Here is a 21,213-nt window from a genome sequence, read left to right on the forward strand (position 1 = left end):
TGTGTCTACTTTGTACAAGTGCAGGCAAATACCCCGATGCTTCACCTTCTCCTGGGTCTGAGTGTAGGGAGATAGAAATCACATTATGGGGAATCCTTTACAAGAATGTTTTGGGACTTTCTCATTTAGCATGGCTTGGCCACTGCCGTTTCAATGCTTCATAGCCAGAACAGGAAGATTTCATAGGTAATCAGATTGTCACCAGTCAAAAGGTACTTTAGAGATCATTTAGTCCAACCCTCTTATTTCAAAGATGAGAAAACCAAGCCCAAGTTGGTGAAGTGATTTTCTAAGGGTTGTACACACCAAGAATGCCCAAATGCTGTGGCATCGTGATATTGTATATCAAAAAGAGGATTGGGTGAGAGATCCTGAAACTTGGATTCAATCCCACCTCAGTTGATTTCTACATATGGGGCTCCCAGGTAAGTTACTTTGACTCCCCAGGACTCAGTTTCCTCATTTGTAAAAGAGAGGATTTGGCCTTAAGGCCCCTTTAACTCTAAAACTATGATCCTTATTGATGGGAAAGAAAGGGAAAAACTTTTGGTTCCTTTCTGAAACCTCCTTTAACCCCTCTTCCCCTCCCCTTTTGGATAAATAAAATTATAAAGAAAAAAATAAGTAGCTTCTTCTCCTCCGTGATGATTCAGAGCACCAGCCTCCCCCTGACCCCCCCCTCCCCAAGATGATCTCCAATTGAACTTGCCTCATGGCACCACAATCCTTGGGTTTGCCCTTTGCCCTTTTCAGCCCTGTCCCCCTGGGCAAAAAAAGCAAGCTTTGTTTTCAGTAGAGTTTGCCTCCTGCCAAGCCTGCCGCACAACACCATATCTACAGCGCCATACGAAGGGGCAGCTCACAGACAGGGCACCATGTGTCCTAAGGAAGCTGAGTGTCAGACATCCATATGTACAACAGAAAATGAAAAACCCTCACCCAGGCCACACCTCCGGGAGCTGCAGCTGTAGTGGGCACAAGCAGAGAGGTTTCAATGCATCACTGCCAAGTGTGATTGCTATCACAGATTCCAACTCTCTGACACACTGAATTTCTCCTCGTTATTTATTGTCTTCTTTATTCTCTGGGACATTGTGATCCCCTCTTAGGATTTGTGCCCTTTCATTTCCAGACCTCAGTAACTCCTGAACTGCAGCTACATGTGGCTTTGTGATTGTTAACCCAGCATGTGGATGGGGCTCCGGCCATAAATGCTCAATGAATCTTGTATGGTGAAACATGGACTGTGAAAGCATTTTCTCCTTCATTTGCAGTCAGAGAACATACTGCAAGCTCTCTCTGCTGTGTGAGATGCAACCCCAGCCAGGTTGTCTGAGAAACTGTGTTTTCCAATCACGTTAGCATAAGAAAGAGGATTTTTCAGGACTGGTCTATCCTTCTCAGCTCCCTGCAACCCTCCCTTCTCCCTTCATACCAATCCATTATTTGAGCTTCACAAAACAAAGCCTCTTCCAGCAGGTGAAGTCTATCCTGGGTTCTCTTTCCTCCCCTCCTCCCCATCCCCACTCTCCCTACTGGTTTCTTCTCCTTTCTGTTCAAGTGTACATTTGAGATTTGGAAATAGATTTACCTTGTGGTTCTTGCCATGCCGGTACATCATCCAATCTTCACCATTAGTGCTGACTTCCAGTTTGTAGGATTTGACATAGTAGCCATTCTGTGTTTCCCGAGAGATGGCTCCTGGGTCGCTATGGCTGTGAGTATAGTCAGAAAACGTAGGTCCACCTGTGGGGCATTAAAGATGGATGAGAAGAGGGAGACACTTATACAGTCATAACAGGACATCATCTTGCTTTTCTTTCTACTTCCTCTGCTGACACTGGTAATGTGTCCCAGTGCCTATGGCCCACTGTGGTTACTGCCAGTCTTGAATCTAATTTCATAACAAACAACTATTTGGCATTAAATCGGCCACATTGAAGAGACAAATTTTGTTCTTTTTTTTGTGTTTGTGTGTATGTGTGTGTGAGAGAGATTTTTCTTTGGTTGCAGGGAACAATGGAAAATGAGATGCTTTTGAGTACAAAACAGTCCAAGAGCACAGGATTGCTCCAATATTAACATGATTGGGTTATTAACCAAACTGTGGGAGACCACAGCTAATGAACACCATCTTAATACAGCAGTGGATAAATTCAATCCAAGTGGATAAATCATCACATCCAATATCCCTGTTTTTCTTCCCTCCCTAATATCGCTTCTTCCTCCATTAATTTTGAGGGTCGCTAAAGGGTCAAATTTTTATGCAGAAAATGCCAACCTAAAGAATAAAGATTCTGCTCCATTTTATATTTATTGGAAGAAGTGTGTGCCCAATGCTTTAAAGCATCTTCTGGTCCAAGATGCCAAATCCATTTAGGAAATTGCTAAATGTAATCCCTTTACTTCTCCTGTTTTTCTTGAGTGAGCAAAATTTAGTCAGTGTATGCCATTTCAATTCAACTCATCAAGTGTTTTCTGTGTATCTACTATGTGCTTAGCAATTCTAAGTTCTAGAGATGACCAAAAAAACATATCAAGGGAGTTCTCAAGGAGCTCATAGATTCAAGGAAACATAAGAAAATTTTAGAGAACAATGAGACTGAATGTAACAAGTATCAAAATGAGCAGTTGATGCTATGGGAATTCAAAGAATGGAAAGAACAATGATCTGAGGATGGTGAAGGAAGGCTTCATGGAGGAGGTGAGAGCTGAGTTGAATTCTGAAGAATGAATGGAGACTGGACAAGCAGTGAAGAAGAGTTTCTAAGTAGTTTTTCCTCTCTCCATCTCTGGTCACTGTGGGTTCTGCAAAGTCCATTGTGAGCCAAGGGTCATGAGGTCACATCATGATGTGTCAATGAGAAATCAAGGCTGGCATGGACCATAAAAGCACAAGTTGCCTCCCCTGCCTAAATGACCTCTCTCCAAGGGGCCATAGTTGGGTCACCTCTTTGTTGCAAGGGCTGACTACACAGCATGAGCTGCAAACCTTGTTCAAAGGAAAAGAAAATTACCATCTTGGGAGCTGCAGTGAAGAGTCTGACCAACCCTGGCTCTATCCCAGGAGTAAGATTTCCCCCAATTGTATTGGTCTACCAGTGACACACAGAAAGCTTTCATGATGAGGTTCTCACCAAAGCAGCTGCCACCATGCCAAGATAACATGCTGAGCCATCTAAATAAGGGAATGCTCATTCTAAGGACACTGCTCTTGCTGTCAGTCTCTTTATGCAATGGTTGAGGGAGCTCAGGATCAACAGAAAATTTCCTTGGATATTATTATACAGTTCAATGTAACATCTCTTTTATCATTGTGGCCTGGGAAGGCAATTTTTCCAAGGTCTGGTGTCCCTATACAACTCAGTCTTTCTTTTCTCCATCATACTATTTGGGATTTAGGTTCAATCTATGTCTCCTCTAGGCTAAATACCTGGAGATATTCCTTGTTGGAGTCCACGTTGGGGGTCCAGCCATTGTTGTCACCATGTAGCCGACCTTGCTGTGGAGTCCACCTTCCATCAGAGTAAGTAGAAGAAGCACTAATCTGCTCATTGGCGATCCTGCCAGATTCCATCCCCAAAGGAACATTGCATTGGAAGTCTAGGGCACACAAGTATATTGAGAAAGTCAAAAAGTGAAATTATAGTTCTCAACCTCAAACCAAACAAAGTCATGAAATTTTTGTCAAATCCTAGGTCAAGACTTTAGAGGTACTCTTGGGCCTCAAGAACAAAACTCTTCTCTATATATCTTTAAAATATATATATACAGGCTAGCAACTGTCCACCTTCACCCCGCTGGGCTAAAAAGAAATTAAACTAGCCATAAAAGAAACCAGGCTATGGATAAATAAGAACTATAACACAAGTTGAAAATACAGTTTATAGCACAAGCTTGGCTTCTACTTCAGGCTACTGATGCTCACTGTTGCCAGAAGATATACTATTGCAGTACTGTAAAGTAAATTACTAAATAAGTAAATATGAAAAGAATAGAGGCAATTTGATTGAACTGATGTATCTTGCAAATGCAACTTTATTAACATACACATGGGAATTTTCCTTCTTTCCATAAAATGTCAAGTTTCCAACTCACTTTCAGGGGTTTCTTGAGGATTAAATAGTAGTGTGCTGAGAAGCCATCCTTGGCCACTGCCATGTCAGTGTGGAAGGTGAGAGAGAGGATGCCGGTTGAAGAGCGGAGCTTCGAGGGAGTTTTGGTTCCACAGTACTTGCCAATCAGGGGACCCACTGGGAGAAGGAGAGAGAGAGAGAGAGGAGAGAGAGAGAGAGAGAGAGAGAGAGGAGAGAGAGAGAGAGAGAGAAGAGAGAGAATCAGTGGAAAGGAAATGACAAACTTCCTGCTGATCACATAATCCCACCCCCTTCTCAATTCATTTAGTTAACTCAATATGCAATCATTCTGTCTTACTAGAATAAGGGATAAACTTAAAAGACAAAATGTAAAGATAATCTTTCTTGTTCAGCAATCATATTCTATATGGAACTCTGAAAAAATGCTTCCCTTTCAGTAAGGAACATTTCTACCACCTATAGACAAGAGTGGCAAGAATCACATGTTTCTGTCTGGGTGCGGCTACTAATTAGAGTCAACTCCTGTGGAAACCCTGGACCGTGGAGCTGCAAAGATCCTCTTGAAGTTAGGAACATAGATATTGAGCTGGAAGGGAACTCAAAGGTTATGTAGTTCAACTCTTTAATTTAATTTAATTTTTTAAATAATATTTTCCCTCACTTATGTTAAAAAAGTTTTTGAACTCTTTTTTTTATAGATAAAGTAAGTGAAGCCTAAGGAGCTTAAGTGATGTGAACAAGGACACAAAGATACTAAGTCTAAGAAGTGAGATTTGAACCTCAGACACTTGATTTTTAGAGGCTGTACATAGTCTTACCATGTTGCCTGGGCTACTTTATCTTCACACAAACTCCCTTTGACATTACCTAAAAACATAGAATTGATCTAATTCTCAAAGGACTCCAATACAGAAGACTGGAGAATTTTTACCATCTTTCTGTCTTTCATTGAGAACAATGGGTCAGTCACCCCTCGAGTTAGCACTAGAGAATTCTTTTTTTTTTTTTTTGCCTTTGCTCTTTTGTTTTGTTTTTGTTTTTATTAGGCAGTGGGGTTAAGTGATTTGCCCAAAGTCACACAGCTAGGTAATTATTAAATGTCTGAGGTCAGATTTGAACTCAGGTCCTCCTGACTCCAGGGCTGGCGCACTATCCACTGTGCCACCTAGCTGGCCCCCACTAGAGACTTCTTTATAGTTTTAAAATCTTTTGTTTCTTTTTAACTCTTATTGAGGTGATTTGCTGACAGAAGGTGATCTATTGAGGAAAAAAATACCTATGACCTATTAATACTCACCATGAGGAATGCCATCCCAGATGTCCAGCCAATCATATTTGCAGTCACCTTCTCCCACCTGCAGTGGATCGTGTTCCAGATCAAAGGTCATAAACTGGAGGATGATTTCCATCTTGGGTTTGGCTAAGATAGTGAAAGTGCAGTCCAGATTGTGTGGGTACTTATCGGGGAACCCAGGGGATTCAATAGTACCATTCAAACTCGTGAAGTTTCTTGAACAATCTTCAGAGCCTGGAATTAAGAACGAATTGCAACATTAAGGCCCAAAAGTGGTCTCTCTTTGCTTTGTTTGAGATTCCCAATGTTTGGGTCAAAGGTTCCATGTTCCTCATTGGATAGTTCTTGAAAAGCACATTTTAAAATTAAACACAATTAAAACCCCCAAACTTCTTCATCTGGGAGAATCCAAATGTTTGGCTCAAGGGCTCCATGCTCCACATTGGCTAGTTCTTGAACTCTTTCATTCAACACTCTCTCAGCACCCACAATTAAAACCCCCAAACCATTTCTTCTGAAGCACAGACCCAGGGGAGAAACATCAGGGAGAGTCCAAATGTTTGAGTCAAAGTCTCAATGTTCCCATTGGCTAGTTCTTGGAGAGCACCCTCTCAACACCCACAATTAAAACCCCCAAAGCAGTTCTTCTCAAGCACAGACCCAGATGTGGCTTCACCCACATCTCGGGGAAACAACAACTAAAACATTTTGGGGAATGGAGAGAAATGTATGTATATGTGCGTTTGTGTGTGTATGTGTGTATGTGTGTGAATTCTGTTGAAAAGAAGAACAGAGTCTCCTTTCTCGTTTCACTCAGCTGCCTGTTCCAGAAATGTAAGTTATTTCAATCCTTAAGGAAGGCTTTCTGATTGCCAGCAGGGAAAACAATGTTACCACTTATTTATTGCTGACCTCAACACTGGCCTCCATTGTACCATGGCCAACTTAGTGCCCCCCTCTCCCCACTGAGATCCAAGGTGCCTCAGGGGAGGGGCAAAGGGGAGCTTGGGTCCCCATTCATGTCGTGACCATATTAAAACTAGTTGCTCTGTAGTGATCAGACAATTAACAATCGGAGTTTTTAGCCACTGAATCACAGCAGGGTATCGGGGATGTTAAATGGCTGTTCCGCCATTGAGTCTGAAGAAAGACATCATTTGGAAAGCCTCTAATTTCTGTGTGATAGAGATGACTGGGAAGCCCACGTGCTGGTTCCTCTTAGAAAGGATGGAGGGTTTCCCCTTATAGACAGTGCAATTCCTGTACCAGTATGGGTTTGTACAGCAATAGCTACCCTTAATGCCTCTAGGTGGAGTCTTCTTGTATACCAAGAAAAATAGAAGCATCTTCAGGACTAGGACTCCTCCTGAAACCAGAGTCAATCTGACAATGTGGCACCACTGTGGTGCAACCACAAACACCACCACACACACACACACACACACACACACACACACACACACACACACACACGAAACAAACACAACTTATCTAGCAACACAGTGAATATAAATGCTAGGCAATTAGAATTGATTGTATTTGGTCCAGATAAAAAGGTAAGCTGGATTGATGAAGAGAATCATACACACTCCAAGCATGGAGGAAAAACACAAAAATATTCAATAAACCAGGTGTTTACTGGCAAGGAAGCATCCTCTGGGAATTGCACAGAAATATAACTATGTGATGTCAATAACCTGATCTTAGCCTGCAGCGATGTCTTTATCTGAGGCTCCCTAGCAGGTCGGTTCACTAGTATCTTTATTGATGATGGTTCTCTGGAAAGCAGTGAATGTCTTTTAAAGGGTCCCTGCAAATATGTATTAGACAGAAAGAAATTTTTTTCCTTTAGTTTCGAGAAGGACGTGTGTGACACACACACACACACACACACACACACACACACACACACACACACATACCCTTACCCTTTGCTGGGGTCCCATTGAAGCGGACTGGCAGAGCAGGGACATTGGATCCACCGAGACCTCAAAAAGAACCTTTTCTTAATTCTTTGGAGGTCTACCTCTAACCACAGAGACTCAGAGGTTCTGCACTCATTCCATCATTCAGGGACATTCACACCAATTGGGCAAGCCCTTGGGCTGCTGGAGCATGAAGCCAGACCAGTGAGACCAGAGCTAAGCCATCCTCTGCCTTGTCTTTGTTTCCTGTCATCCTGGGCTCCGGTAGCGCTTCCTTGGTTGGCCGCCCCGCTTCGCCCAGTATGATGAGATCCAGGGCAACCAGTCGAGCACAGCCAGCTGGCAGATCTTCAAGGGGTCCGAGAGGAATTTTGAAAAGGTTAGGGTTTAGCTGCTGCTGAGCTGCCGCCCCTTGTAGCCTGGCTGGCAGGGCCACAAGCGTGGCGGCAAGAAAATTAAATCTCCATTCTCAACTTGCAGGTCAGCTTTGAGAGTCAGGGAAGGAGTATTGACTTTCCCTCCTAGAGCCTACCCTTACTGTAATTCTTTTTTAAAAAGGACTAGAATTTTCCCTTGGGAGCAGGGAATTAAAGAGAAATCCCTGGTTCTGTCCATCTATGGGGAAATGGATGCTTCACACAAGAGGGAAATTTCACTTGAAATTACCAAGTTTCAAAGACAGTTCCTGAAAACACCCCCTCCTTCCTGTTCCTCCCCCCACCACCACAAGCACACTCTCTTCCAAACCACAGCCCCTGTCTCCTGCCCATGCTTGCTCCTTTTGTTTCAAAACAAAAGACTAGAGGAAAGATTGTAAAATTCATTTGATTCCCAGAAGACTGTGCCCAATTATACATGTTTGGGTACTCAAAGGAAAGGTGTGTCTCTGCCCCAGGGCTGTTACTCCCAATAGCTTGCCCCTGGCTCTGGAGGGATTTTTGTCCAGGTAGATATCAGAATACATTTAATAATAGCAGTAACAACAACCAGACCTTTTTCTTTCAAACAGTGGATCCTTAACTCTTTTTTTCTTTTTGGTGAGGTAATGGGGTTAAGTGACTTGCCCAAGGTCTTACAGCTAGTAAGTATTAAGTGTCTGAATCCATTGTACCATGGCCAACTTAGTGCCCCCCCCCACTGAGTGACCTAGCTTCCCCTGGTCCCTAACTCTTGATGGCATCTTGAAACCTGACTTGAATACAAGAAAGAAAGGCAACACTGAATGTTCCCTACAAATAAGAGGTATAGGGGATTAGACTTATGATTTCATTGTCCATGGAAAATTCCTAGACTTGGAATATTCTTGTTGTAGATTAACAACCTCTCTATGTTTGTCCTTCATTCTGGAAGAAAACTATGGCATCAGGAAAGGTGATGCCATGACAAGCCCATGAATTGGATGGGGGGGGGGGGCTGTGCTATGTCACCAGCCTCATTTTCTCCTCCAGAGTGATTTGGGTCCAGTGGCCAGATATGAATCAGGATGACTGGAGATGACCCTGGGTGCAAGGAAGTCAGGGTTAAGTGACCTGCCCAAGGTCCCACATCTAATAAGTGACAAGTGTCTGAGGCTAGATTCAAATGCCCATCCTCTTGACTCCAAGGCCAGTCCTCTCTCCATTGTACCATGTGTCAGCATCAGGATTTGAAACCTTATTTATTTTTAGTTCTGAAGGGAGTTCCCTATGCTATTTCTTGTAGTTGCTCTTAATTCAGAGATACCAGGAAAAAGCATAAGCATTCTCAGGACTAAAATTAAGGTCTTCCTTAGCTCTTGTCAAAAGGGATAGAAAAATAAAAAAAAAAGAAACTCAATCCACTCAAATGGGCTAGACAACCCTTCTCTACACTGCATGCAAAGATCTGCCAAGGAAACTAAGTGGTTTCTACAGCAGGGAGCTATTTCTTTCGAACAGTTTTCGCCCAGCACGATTTCCTAGTTTCTGTATAATTGGAACAGCAGTTCTGAAAGCAGAAAAACCTGAACAAGGGCTTCCAAAAGTATCTGGAGCTTTTCTAGAAAAGTCTTCCAACTAAAAGCTAAAATAAAGTCTATATGCTGAAAGCAGAGCTTAACCCAGATCACTTCAGTTAACTAAGCCCCTTAACTCAGGGATGCTGGGATTCCCCCAGTTACATATCATAATTGAGATTCCAAGATCCATCACTGGGTCATAAGAAAGGCATTTTGACCTTGAACTCAAGTTTAAGAGACAGAGGGAGAGGAACAAACCTCTGACTCTTTCAGTTTCCACCAGTGATTTTTTAAAAATTAATACTTGAAATTTCTCCTATTGTTTCTATACATTATGAGATATCTCATTTTCAAATTTGCAAGATTTTCTTCCAGCTAACCTTCTTCTATGAAGACAGCCAGTCTGATGTGTTACAGAAATGCGTTGTTTTATTTCATAAATTAAAAATAAAATAAATAGTGTTTTTTTTAAAGAGAGAATTAAAAAAAAACTGATCAAGTGATATATGATCTTTTATAGCTCACTTCAGCTGGAGCCAGACATGAATTTACCAGTCCCACCACAATGTTCCCTGTCTGCACTGAAGTTGTGAGTTTATCTCTCTCCATATATTTCTTTAGCAGGGTTCTAATGGTATAATATACTGTCTCTGGGCTCCAGAGCCCTCTGGTATGGGTATTTGTATATCTCTGTTTACAGTTTCCCCCTCTCACTCTCTTTGAAGAATACTAGCCAGCAAACAGAGCTGTGTTTGTTTGGATTTCTTCAGTATATTCATGAATTTCTTTCATGTTCAGTTGATGACGTAAGCCTTATGTGTGTGTTTTTTCCCAAGATACCAGCACTGGAAACATGGGCATAAGGCCTGGCACCTCAATGGATTTTTCAGCTCTTCTTCATTTGTGCCCAGCAGAGCCATGTGTCTACACAGCTGGATCTAGTCTTCAGGGACATTCCCCCATCGGTCTTACTATGCCCACACTTGGTATTGGAAGGTCCAGGGAGTGACTTCTTGGCCCTTTTTGTACTACTGATATTTGCAGGACCAGAGGTCAGTTCTTCAAGGTTGAATGCTGGATATACCTCAAATGCTTCAAAACCTAAAATCTACCTATAATTAGCATTTATTTATTTGATAATTTGCTTATTTATTTAGTTTAAACTTATTTAAGGGGCAATAGGGTTAAGTGACTTGCCCAAGGTCACACAGCTAGCTAGGCAATTATTAAGTGTCTGAGGCCAGATTTGAATCAGGTCCTCCTGATTCCAGAGCCAGTGCTCTATCCACTACACTACCTAGTTACCCTGCACTTATTTTTTTAATTTTATAACTAGTATTTATATAACACATTAGGGATGGTTTGGGATATATTATCTCATTTGCTCCTCACAGTAACCCTGTGAGCTAAGTTCTAGTCCCATTTTACAGATGGGGAAATGGAGGTACAAAAGTTTACTTAGTGTGACACAGAATGACACAGCTAGTAGGAGACTGAGGCAGTATTTGAATTCAGGTCTTTATAATTGTGTCCTAGTAATCCAAGGATGTGCTGAAGCAGTTGAAATTCTTTGGTGGGTCTTAAATAATGGCCTGCAGGACCCTCTGCCTTGTATCTGATTTCCTGACATTATCTTAACTTCTTTCTACTGACTAACTCATCCAACCAAAAAAGGGACTCACTTTATATTTATATTTATGCTCATTTGTATTTCAAACTGATGTGAATGCAAATTCATTTTGGTTTGAAGGGTTTCTGAGACTAGAGCAACATCCTTAGTTTAAACATGGTAAAAACCAGTCCTCAAAATATCTATTTCTCATGGGAAGACTTATATAAATTGATGAATGTCTGATAAATTAAGCAGAATTAGGGAAATGATCCACACAATTAGGAAGGAAACATTTATGAAGTATGTTCCAGATGCTGGGGCAGCTAGGTCATTCAGTGGATAGAGCACTGGCCCTGGAGTCAGTATAAACATGAGTTCAAATCTGGCTTCAGACATATACTAGCTCTTTAACCCTGGTCAAGTCACTTAACTCCAATTGCCTCCAAAATTCCCCCAAAATGAACTAGACACTACTAAGAACTTTATAAATATTATACTATTTGATCCTCACAACAAAAGTAGAAAATGGATATTATTGTCCCCATTTATACTTGAGGAAACTGAGGCAGGCAGATGTTATCCAATTTAGCCAGTACACATAGCTAGTTAACATCTGAGTTCATATTTGAATTCAGTTCTTCTGAGCTCTATCCACTGTACCTAGATACCATTCCAGAATTACCATAACTATGGTATTACATAATTATGTTATTACAAAGAGCACTAAAATGGTCCCTGTATAATAATTATGATGACCAAGAAGATTGACCCTTGAAACAAGGTACCTCCTTTCCTTCTTTGTAGAGCCAAGGAGCTATGAATGTTGAAGAGAGAATATGCTGTCAGTTCAGAGGCTTGGTTGGTTTTGCTTATTCTCAAATTAGACTGAATGCTGTCTGTCTGTTGCCTTTCTTTGTATCCCAAGTGTGTAACATAGTAGGCTCTTAATAAATGTATGCTAACAACTTGATGTTTTACTTTATCTATTTTTTGCCACAAGAGATTTGAGTTGAGAGTCTAAAGGTGTTATAAAAACAAAAGTTATCAATTATCATTTGTTTAAATTGGAAAAGAAAAGGTATGCTTTCTTCTATCCACCTTGACTGCGCTCACCTTATATCATTTTCCTTTTTTGGCCCTGGTGGATCTAAGTTTCCTCCACAGAGTTTGCCCACATTGCCTTTTCAGTGATGTTGAGTGCTGCTTCAAAGCCGATGACTGGCCTATTTCTGTTGATCCCAGCTTATTTTTAAAATTCAGAAAGGCTCAGGATGAAACTCATGATGTTATTTCCAAGAGGCTAAAGCCAGTCTTCAGTCATTAAGTGTGTTGGGCTCTGCTGCATTCTTGTCTCCCCTCAGTTTGGTCTGAGCCTCACCACCAGAGGCAATTAACCCCCTCCGGAGCAAGGCTGCCTCCTTACTCACACCCTGTGAAAGTCTATGCTCCTGCTCACTCACATAGATTTCCCCCTTTATTTTGTTGTAAATTCTTGTTCTCATGCAGACAAATCTGACAAATATTTAGACAGAGAAGACATAAAAAGTGCTTTCAGCAGCTACCACTTCCTTTCAAGAACTGTTTGGCAAAAAAGAAAATATATCTGAATAGTTCCCCTTGCATTGAACTCCCAGAGGCGCCTGGCTTTCTCCTCTCTATGACAAAGCCTCCCCTTTGCCTAGCGCTGCACCAGTCACAAAACCTCCAGGCTACAAAGGAGGATAAATGCATCATTGCTGATATATGAGGATGTCACCAGTCTGGTGGAAGCAGGGTGAGTGTGCAAGGAACAAGTCTCATTCCTTAGCTTGAAGAATATCACGAGGCCACACAGAAAAAAAGACCTTTGCTTGGTATGCTTAAGCATAGGAGCTGATCTAATAAAGAGGAGAAAACTTCCTTATGCCAGCCATGAAATCAAGTACCAGCCCAAACTGTTGGGGTCTTAGCAAAAAGCAACATAGGATCTTAAGAGAAACTAGCATAGATCAAAAAGAGACAGGTGCAAATGTTAAGACATATAATCTTCCCTGTCACCTTTCTGACTGACTTTCACAACAATCACAGCAATAGATGGGTTTGATAAGGGGAGGAGGGACAGTGAGGGGGACCACAGTAGACAACGGATAGTGCTCTCAGTATAGTCATATGGGAGGACTGATCTGATCAACAAGGTTCATAGGGCCATAGACTAACAATTGGAAGGAGTTTCATTTTTTTCAGATGAGGAAACTGAGGCCCACCGATGGGAAATAATTTCCCCATGGACAGACAGATTGGTAGTCAGGAACTTAAGTCTCCAATCTTTTACATTTCACTCCATTTCCTTGGAAGTGATAAGTGGAAATGGGTCCCAATGAAAACTCTAGGGGATGAATGGGATTTCTGTAGGTGGGCAAGATTTTTTATAAAAGTAAAACTACACGATGCCCATTACTTTTCTCCAATATGTCTCCAGGAAAAAACATCTTTTAACCTCAATGCTTTCCTATGTCACCTTATGCCTTTCTTTCCTCTATCACCTTTGCAGAATACAAAATACAAAAAAGGACTTCAATTCTCTTTCCTTGATAGATGACATGAGGAAACCCCTGGGTTCCCATCTTCCCCTTCAGGCTTGCTATCTTCAACAGACTTGCAACCTCTCCCCTCCTGGGTCTCCCATGTCTGCTAAGCTCCTCCCCTTCTCTGGTCAGACATACCAAGGTATCTGATGGGGTCACATCTCTTCCTGGGACATCACTGACCTGTTTTGAAGATCTCGTAGCGCAGTGAGAAGCCGGCACCCTGGCGGGCATAATCAGATGTGAACTTGATGTAGAGTACTGAGCCAGAAGAGATGATGGTAGGAGGGGCGATGTTCCCACAGTGCTTTCCCAGGAGGTCTGCAGATTCACTGTCCCCATCCCGAATCTCAATGAAGTCATACCTAGTTGATGACAGCAAAAGGAGACACAGAAGAGGAAGAGAAAACAATCACCAAAAGTAGGTTACGTTGGCCTTGTTTGCTAATTTGTAGCTAAGGATCTCCTGCCTGAAAGACTGTTTGGCATAGAGTTCTGGACCTAGAGTCTGGAAGACTTGAGTTCAAATCCCATCTTACTTTCTGTTTCCCCACCTATAAAACGGGATAATCAATAACAACCTTCTTCCTAGGCTATGAGGATCAGATGTGATAAAATTGTAAAAATTGCAAATTAGGCCAGTGCCTGTTAAAGAGTAAGCACTCTATAAATATTAACTCTTTATAAAATGTGGTAATCATAATGGGATAACCCATCTGTTAGAGTTATTGTGAGAATTAAATGAGATGATCTATGGAAAGTGTTTTGCAAAACTTAGAGTACCATATAAATATTAGCTGTTATTATTTGGAGAGTAAGTGTGGCACAGTGGATAGATTGGGCTTCAAAATCAGGAAGATCTGGGTTCAAGTCCTTCCTTTGACACAGACTAGCTGTGGGACCTTGGGGATATCATTTAAACTTCTCCGTTATGCAGCTATCTCTAAGACTATAAGCTTCAGAGTTTTCTCACATAAGAGTCTCCTAAACCAGGTCCTATCTTCTATTATTATTTTACTATTTTTCCAGTTAACTTTCCCCCTTTAGTTGTTTTAGACCAAGGTCAGTACGGAATACATCTTCTCGTGTACATTTTTTCAGATGAGACCAGTGAAATGACTAACTGAGGTCACAAAATGAACAAGTGACTTAGTGAGAACAGAACTAAGGATCTTCAGCTTCTGAGTCCTCCTCATGATGATTTTGAACACTTCAAAAGAAAATGTCCACCTCCTTCCTTTCCAGCAGGCATCCTTTCTCCCCAGCTTTCTTTTCTTTCTGGTCCTCATCTTTATTTTCTTTTAAAGGCATATTACTAAACTTATAGCAATTAGCCCCCTCCCTCCCTGAGATGACAATGCAGAATTCAAGGCATTACACCATGAGCAGTGACAACAAGCCAAGTACATTAAAAATAAAGGAATCAGCATCATAATCCAACTCTTCAATAAAACAACAAAACCTTTTCTCCAAAAGCCCAGGATGAATCCCTGAGGAATCAGTCTCTTAATACAACCGTACATTTATTAGCCTTCACAAGACTACATGTCAGCTTTAAGGCATTTCCTATAATCTTGCCAACCTTAAAGAGAGTGGTCTGCACTGATTTGGGGAAATGGCCCCAACCACACCCAGGCCTGAGGGTGGGCTAAGACCTGAAGAATGTTCTGGGCTCTGACCTTCCTCTCCTCAGTTCCTAACACAACTGCTTAGTTGAGAAACCTCTTCTTCCAACTACTGTCTTATTGAAAACTATCCATTTCCCTCTACTTCCCTTTCCCTGTTTATTTACTTTTGTATCAACCTGTTAAAATAACAGGTAACAAATTTCTTCCTCTAGGGCATGATGCAGAGTTGGAAATGTTATACTCCATGGAATGCTGCCTTCCCTGGGCTATGTCATACACAGAGAGTCTTCTTGGATAAGTAGCTTGTTCAAGACCAAATGGTGTCTTATCTCCTCCCAGTCTCACAAGCCATACCTTATCATAGCTTCCAATTCAGGCAAATTCAATAAGTTGGGTGGATGAAAGAAAGGGAAGAAGTGGACCAGGCTCAACTCCTGTCTAAGGATAAAGAGGACTCTAAAGCTAAGAGAAAAAGACGGAAGTTGATTTGTTAAGTTTTGAATCAGTTCAAATTTATCATTTTCACATGGTAATGAACTGAGTCATTGTTGACACCATCTTACTTTTACAACAAAGAACACTTGACTGGACTCAGTTGGAAAGTGGAAGTTGACATGGTACTTTTCTCAAAAAAAACCTAAAGTTTTTCTCAGATCCAGTAAGGAAAGCATCTATGAACTGCTTTCTCAATGTGTAAGCCTTTCTGATCATCCATTTTCCCCTAATTTCTATTGATGCCCAATGAGATGTCTAATAGTAGTACATGAAGACCTCTAAGATCTGCCCACATTCTTTCTCTTCACAGTAGCAGCTTAAGTAGGCAAGGGACTATATGAAGCTCATTTCACTTAGAAGATACCCAAGCCTCAGAAAAACAACACGGTTTTATTTAGGTTACAGGTATGTGGGGGGGGGGGGGGGGGCGGGGAGAATGGGGAAACAGGATGAGAAGAAATTGAGAAAAATCATTCATCTCCTAATCAAAGAATCTGAGTTTATTTTCATGATCTTGAAAATGAGGGATTCTTTACTGGTTTTTGTGCCAAGGGCCCCACTGGCAATCTAGTGAAGCCTACAGACTCTTTCTGAGAATCATGGTATTGCCTATATGTATAATGAAAGGAAATGCTAAATAACCGTTAGAGGTAAGTGAAAATTAAGAGGAATTTTTTTCTCTTCACAATTTAGAGTCCTTAAAAGCTATTTGTGGACACCAAGTTAAAACTTCCTCCCACCAAGTCCTGATCAGAGTAATGCTCAATTACAGTATTAGAAGAGTAATGATTAAGTCATCTACTTTCCTCTTTAGAGGGAGGTGAAAGATTTTAAGATACAAAATAAAAGACACATTTTTTTGAACACAGCCAATGTGAAAATTTGTTTTTCTTGTCCATACATATTTGTTACAAGGGTTTTTTTCCTCCCCCCCCAGATGTAGGGGGAGAAGAGATAGTGGGATTAAGGGTAAGATAGCAAGAAAAGAAACGAAAGAAGATCCTTGAGGGATACTTTTTTTTTAATGCAGAGAAGAGAACAGAAAGAAAGCTAGAAAGAAGCACAAGCAAAGATGACAACTTTGAAAACTATAGGCTGAACTTGTTATATTTAAAAAAGAAAAACAAACTGAAATAACAAAGATTTGCAGTTTTACATACTATTCTTTTTCTGTTCTACTATGTTTATGGAAAGACCCATTTCACTTGTTTTTGTTAAGTTTACAACTTTTAAAATGAAAATAGAAAAGCAAAAGGAATTAAATATTTAGGTAGATCTTAGAGCTCATCAAATTCCATTCACAGGAGGCATTGAGTGGCACTATAGATAGAATACTAGACTTGACTAAAGAAGACTTGAGTTCAAATGTGACCTCAAACAGTAGCTGCATTATCATGATAAAGTCATTTAACCTTTGTTTGCCTCGGTTTCAACTGTAAAATGGGAATATTAATAGCATTCACCTCTTAGTGAAGATCAAATGAGATATTTTTGCAAAGTTTTGCTTAGGCAAAGAATTGAAAACTGAAAGTATGCCCATCAATTGGGGAACAGTTGAACAAATTGTGTATATGAATGTGATGAAATATCTTCTGTAAAAAATCAAGAGTAGGTGGATTTCAAAAACAACCTGGAAAGAGTTACATGAACTGATACTGAGTGAAGTAAGCTGTACACTTTACACTGTACACCTTAAACAACAATATTATGTGATGATCAACTATATGATAGACTTAGCTCTTCTCAGCAATACAGTAATCTAAAACAATTCTACAAATTCTGAGATGGACATTACCATCTATATCCAGAAAAAAGAACTGTGGAGCTTGAATGCAGACCACTGTCACTTCATTTAATTTGTTGGATTTTTTTCACTGCTTTTTCCTTTTGTTTGATTATTCTTTCACAACATGACTAATATGGGAATATGATTGTATTTGTATAACCTATAACAGATTACTAGCTGTCATGGGGAGGAGGGAGGAAAGAGAGGGAAGAAAAAAATGTGGAACTCAAAAGCTTACAAAAAATGAATGATGAAAACTATCTTTTCATATAATTGAAAAAAAAATTAAAGGAAAAATTTAAAAAGCTTTGCTTAGCATAGTATCTGGCACATAGGAGATGGCATATAAATATTTACTCCCTTCCCTTCTTCTCTTCACCTTCATTTTAATAGATAAGCATTTCTTAAAAGCCTTTTATGAAGGAGGTACCATATTGGATTCTGAGAAAAACAAATTTTAAATATTAAGGTATTCTTGATAATGTTATCCACAAATCAAATTTTTGCAAAACAAATCGTATTCTTAATGCACTAGGGGAGTTTGTGACTTAAAATAAAGAAGTTAATCAATATGGTCTCTGAGTCATGCCCCATGATTATCCATGTTCCTCCTTTTGACCAAATCTGGGATTTCATAAATAAGTGCCATTTGACAAGCAATATAGTATGTGTTTGAATGGGCATCAGATTTGGCATCAGAAGACCTTTGCTCATGACCAATTTCTGCCACTTTCAATCCCTAGGCAAGTTCCTCATCTGTAAAATGAGGGTGATATTTGAATAATCTACTGATTTTGAGGAAAGAATTGTGTTGCCCTGAAACTGCTAAGAAAGGGAGTTATTTTTATTTAGAGCATAATGCCCAGTTGCCAAGGCCTTCCTGTTACGTACTCTTCCCCTAACAATTATGTTGCCATGAAGTAGCCATTGTACCCAATTCAACACAGCAGTCCTGACCCATTTATCTACACAATATCCTGTCTCCTACTTTTTAAAAAATAATAAATCACAATCCAAATGACACATAGAGGATGTTTCGCTTGCCTCCTGCCACAACTGACTCATTCCGGGAAACGTGTTATTATTGAAGGATTTCCTACAAATGGAACAAATCTTAGATAGTTCAACATGATCAAGTGAATTTGTGAAGCTCTCTAGAAAGTCTGTGGTTTCTGAACAAATATAGTTCAATGTCTTACAAGGGCTATTCGGGAACCTGGGTGCATCCATCTTTGGGGTTCTTTCTTGGTCAAGTGGCAGAGTCAAAGGGGTTTCCACAAAACCTGAAATGCTTCTCCTCTTAAAACACACAATTTTTTTTTTAGGTTTTTGCAAGGCAAATGGGGTTAAGTGGCTTGCCCAAGGCCACACAGCTAGGTAATTATTAAGTGTCTGAGACTGGATTTGAACCCAGGTACTCCTGACTCCAAGGCTGGTGCTTTATCTACTATGCCACCTAGCCGCCCCACAATTGTTCTTAAAGACTGAAGCATGAACCAACTAACAGATACTCTGTCTTTCATTAAGGCAGATAAACTCTCTCAAAATGAAAAAAAAAATCCTTGAAAATTTAATGCACCACTCTTGAACTTCAGGCTGGAAAAAAGGGTGTGAATATCTCTGTTTCTGGTACACCTAGGATCATTCCCTCAAGTGTCTTGTTTTTCTTTTGTTCACAGGTTCTGATGACCATAAGTTGAGTCACTGACCTGGAGAACATTGCCATCGTTTTCTTTGTAAGTTCAAGATCTACTCTCCCTAATTTTATAGTATGGATCCTAGAATGAAATAGCATAACTCAATTAAAAAGGTCATGGCTATTGATGATGACTATGGGGATGTGGAAGACTGGGAAGGTCTCTGGAACCAAGTATGATCTAGATCATTCACATACCCTAATCTCAAACTGACCACAGTTTTAGCAAGCTATATAGAAAGTGTTATTCTTGGTGTTGATGAATGTCAGGGAAGAAAGGGAGAGCAATAAGTTCACCCAAGCTTTTAAATAGCATTTAGTATGTATTAAGCATTTACAAAAAACCTTTATTTTCATGATCATATTTGTAACCTGATAAGAAAGGAAGAGATCCTTAACTGGGATATTCTCCTGAAGTGCAGGTTCTGGTGATGGTCATCTAACCAGAAAGAGGGGTTCCAGCCCTTCACAACAGCCCTTGGTGGTAAGAAGTACTATTATGGTAACTTGTTTTGTTGTTGAGTCATCTTAATCATATCCAACTCTTTGTGACCCTGTGAACATGTGTCCATGGGTTTTCTTGGCAAAAATACTGGAGTGGTTTGCCAATTCCTTCTCCAGTTATAAACTGAGGTTTAGTGACTTGCTCAAGATCACATAATTAGGCAGTTTCTAAGACTGGATTTGAACTCAGATCTTACTGATTCCAAACTCCAACACTCTTATCTATTGTGCCACCTTGCTGCCCATTATAGGTGCCATCTTATAGGTGAGGAAACTGAAGTGGAGAGAAGTTAAATAACTTCCCTAGGGTCATACTGTTATTAAGTGTCTGAGTCAATATTTGAACAAAGGTCTTCCCAAGTTCAAGTCCAACACTCTATGCACTGAGTCACTAACTACCAAGGAAACTTTTTGGTTTCCAGAAACCTTCTTAGTAGGACACCAAAAGAACAACCAATCAATAAAGCAAAAAAAAAAAAAAAGAAGTTAAAGGGCACAGTGGATAAAATTTCTTACAGGACAGAATGATTTTTTAAACCTACTTCAAGGTCACTCTTATTCGAATTCTCTAGATCCTATTTCATATTAATAGAATAGGGTGGTACTTGAACACCTTATTTTCTAAATATTCTATTGATGACATTGGTGAAGGCTGCCATAGAGTCTTGATCGTTTCCTTGTAGTGGAGGTTACAAACATATCTCGATGATGGTAGGTATACCCAGATCCCATAAGCAGGCACCCAAGCACCCTGTTTACCTTTTCCATGGTTTAGGTTCCAAATACTTTAAATCATATTTCAAATGGAGGTCCTGTGTTAACAATCATCTATTTTTTGACAAGGACTCTTGGTCTCTGAAGAACCCAAGTCCACTTTATGCAGCCTGTTATCTCCTTGTAAGTCACTGAGCCATTCCATGTGTTTCATGAAATCAAATCACTGCTTCAATGACTCCAAAAACATGAAATATAACATTATGAGTGGAAAAAACACATCTCAAATCACTTTGACAGCATTTTCACTATTAGCAGCAAACAAATCAACTATAATTAAAATGCTGTCAGAGTGATTTGAGATGTTTCTCACACTTTCAAAGTGCCATATTTCATGGATAGATTACCCAGGCCAGGGAATATATCACCTCCTGGAGTGCCTTTCTTCCAGGGACCTCAAAGCCTTTTTTTTTTTAAACAAACACTGTCTCATTAATCCTTACATTAAAAAATTGAGGGAAGTAGGTGGTAAAAAACTGAGGACTAACATTTTCACTCTCAGAAGGGAAGATTACTAAAAACACAAAGAGATGATATACATGATGCTGAGATAAATGGTTAGTTCAGCCAACTTCAAATCATCTAATGAGAAAATTCAGTCAAATTGGTTCAGCATAGATTTTGAAGGACTTATACAGAAACCTTCCTAATTTAAGCTGGGATATCTTGTGGCTAATTGCCTAAGTGGGTTCTTCCAAGGTTCAGATGACCTTGGGATGTAACTCAAGTCCCAGCCCAGTTTGGAAGAAGGTTCTCTGAGCTAAGCAGGAGCCACAAGAAAGAACTTGAGAGACTCCCCTCAATAAGCTTATAGTAAGTTAGATTTCTCTATATGAACCAGGATGGATAGTCTAACCAAATAA

General features: G+C 40.2%; 1 protein-coding gene across 1 annotated transcript in view; it reads right to left on the minus strand.

Annotated features, from left to right (window-relative positions):
* Positions 1-1,649: 1,649 nt before the first annotated feature.
* The window catches only part of LOC141491033 (neuropilin-2-like), a 51,569-nt gene continuing 32,005 nt past the window's right edge, over positions 1,650-21,213 (minus strand). Inside the window, exons 3-7 of the mRNA XM_074191563.1 lie at positions 13,651-13,832; positions 5,395-5,625; positions 4,099-4,253; positions 3,434-3,603; positions 1,650-1,746 (exon numbers count right to left, since the gene is read on the minus strand). Of these exons, the coding sequence (XP_074047664.1) occupies positions 1,728-1,746; positions 3,434-3,603; positions 4,099-4,253; positions 5,395-5,625; positions 13,651-13,832 (757 nt within the window). The 3' untranslated portion in view covers positions 1,650-1,727. The remainder of the gene's footprint in view (positions 1,747-3,433; positions 3,604-4,098; positions 4,254-5,394; positions 5,626-13,650; positions 13,833-21,213) is intronic.

The sequence above is a fragment of the Macrotis lagotis genome, chromosome 6, assembly GCF_037893015.1.
Source record: "Macrotis lagotis isolate mMagLag1 chromosome 6, bilby.v1.9.chrom.fasta, whole genome shotgun sequence".
In the NCBI taxonomy this organism is placed as follows: domain Eukaryota; kingdom Metazoa; phylum Chordata; class Mammalia; order Peramelemorphia; family Peramelidae; genus Macrotis; species Macrotis lagotis.